The sequence below is a fragment of the Myotis davidii genome, unplaced genomic scaffold (genome assembly GCF_000327345.1).
Source record: "Myotis davidii unplaced genomic scaffold, ASM32734v1 scaffold244, whole genome shotgun sequence".
NCBI classification, from domain to species: domain Eukaryota; kingdom Metazoa; phylum Chordata; class Mammalia; order Chiroptera; family Vespertilionidae; genus Myotis; species Myotis davidii.
In genome coordinates, this window is record NW_006294993.1 from 255825 (window position 1) to 262658 (window position 6834).

The 6834-nt window shown below is 62.5% G+C and overlaps 1 protein-coding gene across 1 annotated transcript in view; it reads left to right on the forward strand.

The window, feature by feature from the left end:
- The first annotated feature begins 2328 nt into the window (after positions 1 to 2328).
- UCKL1 (uridine-cytidine kinase 1-like 1) overlaps positions 2329 to 6834 on the forward strand; it is a 16675-nt gene continuing 12169 nt past the window's right edge. Inside the window, exons 1-7 of the mRNA XM_006769555.2 lie at positions 2329 to 2632; positions 4694 to 4884; positions 5070 to 5176; positions 5258 to 5428; positions 5509 to 5580; positions 6448 to 6637; positions 6718 to 6779. Of these exons, the coding sequence (XP_006769618.2) occupies positions 2475 to 2632; positions 4694 to 4884; positions 5070 to 5176; positions 5258 to 5428; positions 5509 to 5580; positions 6448 to 6637; positions 6718 to 6779 (951 nt within the window). The 5' untranslated portion in view covers positions 2329 to 2474. The remainder of the gene's footprint in view (positions 2633 to 4693; positions 4885 to 5069; positions 5177 to 5257; positions 5429 to 5508; positions 5581 to 6447; positions 6638 to 6717; positions 6780 to 6834) is intronic.

Consider the following 6834-nt stretch of genomic DNA (forward strand, 5'->3'; position numbering starts at 1 on the left):
CTGTGCCCCGGGGAAGGCTCAGGGGAGGGCTCGGCCTGGGCTCCTGGGCTCCGATGGGCCGTCACGGGAGGGAGCCCTCCGGGGCAGCCTGGGTGCTGCAGGGAGAGGAATGAGGCCGGAGTGTCGGCTCTGATGGAGCACGTGTCCTCCTGGGCTCGCACCCTCCCAGTGAGCAGCGAGGAAGAGCTGGGTATGGCGTGACAGGGTCTAATAGGACCTGTCGGCGACACCTGCTGGTTCCAAATAATCTTTGATTTAGCCCCAGATCAGAGGAGGCAGGGCCAGGCAAGTTCTCGAGAAAAGCACTCCCTGAAGACAGGTTGGTGGCAGCTACTGTCCGGGCCCTGCCCTGTGCACAGAGGATGGGACCCAGGACCAGAGGGCAGTGACTGGACTGCAGGGCTCTTCTGCCCTGGCGCTGCTCTGCTCACCGCTCTTTCCTGACGCTGAGGCCTAGGGCTCCCCTACAGTCCCGGCACCACCCTGGAGGGCCCCAGAGTTGGCTCTGCTGGAGTCGTGTCCCTGAGCCTCTCCCTGCCCACGGTCCCATCTCCTTCCATCTTGTGGCCCCCTGTGGCTGTCTACCTTGCCGTTGTTTCTTGTGCCCATAGAGCAGTGATGGCGAACCCATGACACGCGTGTCAGAGGTGACACGCAAACTCATTTTTTTGGTTGGTTTTTCTTTGTTAAATGGCATTTAAATATATAAAATAAATAGCAAAAATATGTCTTTGTTTTACTATGGTTGCAAATATCAAAAAATTTCTATATGTGACACGGCACCAGAGTTAAGTTAGGGTTTTTCAAAATGCTGACACGCCGAGCTCAGAAGGTTCACCATCGCTGCCATAGAGAGTCAGCCCCATGAGGACAGGGACGCGGACTCGTTAACCCTGGATGTGCTGGTGGAGAAATGGGCACCTGTGGCGGTGCCTTCTCCTCAGGTTGTGTCCTGGTTTGGTCCAGGTGGGGTTGGAGCTGCAGCTGTGGGGTGCAGGGAGGCTGGCCCAGAGCATTGGGAAGGAGGGGTCCTGTCGGGCGTTTCAGGGTGATGGGGCGGGGCTGCAGCCCCATTCCTGCACCTGCCCTGAGAAAGACACCCCGAACCCTCTGTCCCTGAGCCCGGCCCTGGTGAACCAGCCCCCCTCCCTACCCACCCCCTGGCCTCATTTTACTCCCCCAGCAAACTCCCCTCCACTGGGATGGGTGTCAGGCAGGAGTGGAAGCCTTAGGTGCCTGCCCCAACTCTGCAGTGCTGTCCAGCCTCCCTGAGTGTGGGCCAGCCCCCCATCTGCCCACGCCCAGGGTCAGGAGGGAAGCTCCTGTGGGCAAAGACGGACAGGCCTCTGGTGGGCGTAGACCCACCCACGTTACCTAGGCAGGCAGGAGAGGCCCCTTTCAGATGTGTGAACCCAACCCTATCTGGAATTTTCTCTCCGGTGAGGTTCTGGCAGCTGTTAGGGATGTTGTTGGAAGCTGAGTCAGGAGGAAAGAAAGCTGGCCCTGGCCGGTTTGGCTCGGTGGTTGGGGCATCAGCCCGCAGACCGAAGGGTCTCAGGTTCCATTCCCAATCTAGGGCATGTACCGCCATTGCAGGTTCCATCCCAGCCCCAGTTGGGTCACATGAGGGAGGCAACCAATTGATGTGTCTCTCTCACATTGATGTCTCTCTCTCTCACAACCCCTTCTCCCTCCCTTTCATTCTCTCTGAAAATCAATGGAAAAATCCTTTAGTGAGGATTAAAACACAAATGAGGAAAGCCAGCGACACCCAGTGACTTGATACGAGGGAGGAGTCGGGACTTGTGGGCAGCCCCTGTGCAGACTGGAGGACGGCTCCCTTAGCCGACTCACCCTTTCCGAATGGCTCTTCCTCCTGCCGCCAGGCGGGCCTGGCTGTGTCGTTCCCCCCCAACGCCGAGCACAGGTGCCTGGGGGACATGCTGGAGCCGCGCTGTGAAGGGCAGCGCAGGCAGTTATTCTCAGATGTTCAGGAGGGTAGAGTTTCAGATTTGTTTATGCCTCTGGGAGGCACCGTGGGCACGGGTGGTACGCCCAGCTCAGCACTGACATTCACCTCAGCTTGGCCAAGAGATAGCTCAGATGTCCCTGTTCTGCTGGGGGCAGTTGGCCCTGCCACTCCAGGCAGGCCCGGGGTCTGAAGCTCTTCCTAGGGCATTTCAGGGGGTGCACGGTGGTCCTCACCAAGCCCTGGGCCAGCAGTGGGCCAGCCTGTGCCCAGGGGGCAGTTCACACCTGAGGCTGCCCGTTCTCAGCAGGGTCAGTGCTATTAATATCAGGCAAGTGCACAGCCCCAGCTGCGCGATCCTCTTACGCCTGTGAGTGCTGTTCCTTCGGCACAGGGGCCTGAGGGGCTCCCAGCTGTTAGCTCCCCGCCTCCCAGTGGGTAGCCTCTGCAGCCAGGGGTCTGGCCTCACGCTGGCTGCCCACCCACCCATGGAGGGGCAGCTCACATGGTTCCTGGGTTGTCCTCGGGGGCTGCTGTGGGCCTGAGGCAGTGTGGGGTGCCCCTGCAGACACCTCGGATCATCTTGTGTCCAGCCATGGGCAGCCCCTCAGCTTACCCTGGCATCAGGATCTCAGGGTGCTGGGCCCTTGGAGCAGAAGGCAGGTGAGTGGCAGGACTGTTGTCCACAGCTGTGGTGAAGAGCCCTTCCTCCCCGGCATCTCGGTCGATTCCTGTGGGGGGCGCTGTACATCAGGGACCAGGAGCCAGGCCGGTGCTTGGGGCGGGTAGGGCCCACCACCCGCAGGCACGGGGGGCTGCTCATTGCAGGCAGGTCTGTGTCCCCCAGTCCTGTAGCTGAAATGCCCTGTCATCGCAGTCCGCGTGCTCTGTCCGCCTATGACCAGGGAAACGAGGTCTGTGTGAGTTTCCCTTATCGAAATTGGTCCCGCTCTGACACGGCTCGCTCTGAGGGCACAGTGAGGCTTTGTCCCTGGCTCGCAGGGAGCTGGGCTTGGGGAAGGCCGTGGACTGGGCTTGGCTGCAGACCCGCCTGATGCTTGCAGGCCCCTTGCACGCCGAGGGTGCTTTCTGGCCGCCGCCCTGGCCCGCGCTCCCTGTCCGGGGAGGTGTCTACCCGAGGCTGTCGGCAGCACCAGCTCGGAAGTCGGAAGTTGTCCTTGCCGGTGGTCATGACCTCAGTAGGATGCGGAGCAGGCACAGCAGGGACCTGAGGGCTCCCCCCAGAGGCTGCCAGCCTGGGTGAGAAGCAGAGGGACAGGAGTGGTGCCGGCCCTGGCCTCCGCTGTCGGGGTCGTTCTGCGAGGCCATCTTCAGCACGGGTGCGCCCTTGCTGGCCAGGTCTTGCCCTTTGCAAACCATAATTTCTCGGGGTTTCCTCCCTGAGTAGAAAGCACAGCGGGGAGGGGCCTCTTCGTTGCCAGGATGGTTCCGTCTGCCATTTCCAGGGTGACCGGGGCCTGGGGACACCATTTGTCTCCAGGGCGGCTGGTCCATGCCAGTCTGAGTTCCCCAGGCGCTCACGGTCCATGGTGGTGCTGTGGCCTGTCCCCAGGCCTGCCTGGCCACTGGGTCATCTTGACGCCCAACCCCATGGCGAGCGTTAGCACCGGGTTCTGAACAGACCCGAAGGTAATGGCTGTCCCCGCAGAGACGCTGCTGAGCACCGCGTGCGCTGACGGCTCACTGCCCCCGCCCCCCATGGGGCCGCGTGCCTCCTGTCAGCGTGCGGACGCTGTTCTCTGTGCCCTCGAGGCTGCGAGGCTGTCCGTGTGCCTGTCGCGTGCAGGGCCTCAGCTCACCTCTCTGCTGTCCCCCCAGCACACGCACAGGCGCACCTGGCACTGCGGGCTGTAGCGGTGATGGCAGGACAGAGCTTCAGTCTAGACCACGACTTGGTCTGGTTTATGATAACAGGGGCACGTCCTTGTAAGACAGTCAAATGGGGCAGAAATCCCTGGTCCAGATCTCGGTGCCCAGGGCCACTGTGGCACTGCTTCCAGCTCGTTGTGCACATGCATGTCCCACTCACACGCGCAGACCCGAAGGGAACGTGGGCTGGCCATCTCCACATGCTGGTTTTCACATAAACATCTTAGTTTACTTCTCGTCCAACTCACGTCCCGGACAACTGCCATGTCCCCGTCCGTCTGGGCCTTTCCTGAGCAGGTGTGGAGCCAGGCCGCTCAGCCCCCCGGGCCTCCCCAGAAGCCATCCTGTTGGTTCTGGGGCCTCAAGCCAGTGACCACACTGGAGGCCTGCCTGCCTGAGGCCGGGATGTGCCTCCCACAAGCAGTGCCGCATGGGGAGAGCTGGGCACAGGTGCCGTCTGCCTTTCCCAGGCAGAACTGCCACCTTGCGGGCCGTGGAGCCTCCGCCCTCCGCCCTGCAGTTGGCAGGTGCTCGAGGGTGAGAATCAGTGGCCTCCCCAAGGGTCTCCCAGCTCACGGTCTCCCACCTACATCCGTCCACATCACTGTCCTTGGCATGGGTGGCACTCCCCCTTCACAGAAGTTGTGGTTTGCTGTCTCTCTGAACCTGTGTGAACAGTGACTGAGGCCATGGGCCCTGTGGATGGGCGGCAGGCGGGTTTTGTGTGCCATCTCAGCCATGCCCGCGTGCCTGCATAGAGAAGGCCACCCTGGGCCTGGCGTGGTGGTGGGCTTGGTGGCAGGGCCGGCGAGCGAGCTGTTCTCCTTCCTGCAGCAGCAGCGCTGAGGCCTTGGACAGGCTCCTCCCGCCCGTGGGCACTGGGCGCTCGCCGCGGAAGCGCACCACCAGCCAGTGCAAATCCGAGCCGCCCCTGTTGCGCACCAGCAAACGCACCATTTACACGGCGGGGCGGCCGCCCTGGTACAACGAGCACGGCACACAGTCTAAGGAGGCCTTCGCCATCGGTGAGTCGGCTGCCACCTCCCTGTCACCCCACCGGGTGGGCTGGGCAGGACCCGCCGTCGGTGCCAGGGTGCTCTCCAGCAGCAGCGGTCGGGCTTCCAGTTGTGGTGACTTGGTTGGAAGGGCTCTCCTGGCCCCATCCACCCCGGGACCCAGGTGTGCGGCCCACCTTCTCTGCTCCCCGCAGGCCTGGGTGGTGGCAGTGCTTCTGGGAAGACCACTGTGGCCAGGATGATCATCGAGGCCCTGGACGTGCCCTGGGTGGTCCTGCTGTCCATGGACTCCTTCTATAAGGTGAGGGGTGCCCCGGCGTGTGGCCGCTGTGCCGAGGGCCTGCAGCCCCCCGCCCTGAGTACACCCCTGCTCTCCTCACAGGTGCTCACCCAGCAGCAGCAGGAGCAGGCTGCCCTCCACAACTACAACTTCGACCACCCGGATGCCTTCGACTTCGACCTCATCGTGTCCACCCTCCAAAAGCTGAAGCAGGGCAAGAGTGTCAAGGTCCCGGTCTACGACTTCACCACCCACAGCCGCAAGAAGGATTGGGTAGGCCCAGCAGCTGGGCTGTGAGGGCACTGGGCACACGGGCCGGCACGGGCACCAGCACAGGCTCCTTCCCTTTGCAGAAGACGCTCTATGGTGCCAACGTCATTATCTTCGAGGGCATCATGGCCTTTGCTGACAAGACGCTGTTGGAGGTGAGGGCGGGCTCCAGGCCATCCTTCTGCCGGGATGCCCTCCCACAAGACTCACCTTCAATGCCTCCTCTGGGCAGGCCCTGTCACCCTGTCCCATGGCACAGGGTCACCTGTTCCATCCACTATGTGGTCCCTGGGTGTCGGGTGAGGAGCGGGCCCTCTCCCAAGAGGGGGTCCAGGACATGGGTTTGAGCAGACAGGGCAGGTCTGCCACCCACAGAGAAGATGGAAATGCCCTTGGTGGCAGCCCGAGGGCCCATACTTCCTGGGCCTGGGCACAAGCTCTGGGCTGGTACCTTGGTTTCCTTTCTGTCCCCACCTGCACACACCAGGTTCCTGTCAGTGTTGTCTCTGCTGTCCTCGGGGGTCCCTGCGGTCGCCAAGATCACGGTGATGTTGGGGGTGGCATGGCTCAAGTGCACGCTGGTGTCTGTCTGTGGGTCTGCACAGGGTGCTCCTACACAGGGTGCTCCTGGGCGTTGCCTGTTCTGGCCCTGCAGAGGCTGTGCTCACGGCCACTGTGCACTTCCTGTGGGAGTTCTGAGGCTCAGGCCCCAGGAACCCACTACCCCTAGCATCCTCCATGGCTCCTTCAGGGGTTACCTGCTGTGAGCTGAGTGTGGGGACAGACCCAGACTCACCAAGCCCCAGTCCCCAGTGTGAGGGCATCAGTGAGGGAGGCTGCCCAGAGGAGCGTCGAACCCGTGCCCTCAGACCAAACCTGGCTGACAGCACCCCTGCCCTCCAGACCCTCCATGTGCCACGGGGCCTGGCTTGCTCTCGGTCTGTGCAAGAGCCAGGTTCTAGTCACATGGCCTCATGGCTTCTTCGTGCTAGCCTCCCCAGCAGTGGCTTGCTCCCCTCCAGCTCCTGGACATGAAGATCTTCGTGGATACGGACTCTGACATCCGCCTTGTGCGGCGGCTTCGCCGGGACATCAGTGAGCGTGGCCGCGACATCGCAGGTGTCATCAAGCAATACAACAAGTTCGTCAAGCCAGCCTTCGACCAGTACATCCAGCCCACCATGCGCCTGGCAGACATCGTGGTGCCCCGAGGTGAGCAGGCTGTGGGGGGCGGGTGGGATGCACCGCCATCACCCACCCGCTGGTGTCACACTCCTGCCCTTCCCATCCAGGGAGCGGAAACACAGTGGCCATTGACTTGATCGTCCAGCACGTGCACAGCCAGCTGGAGGAGGTGAGGCAGCTGGCCAGGCCCTGTGTCCCACCTGCCGGCCCCCCTGCCCCCTGGG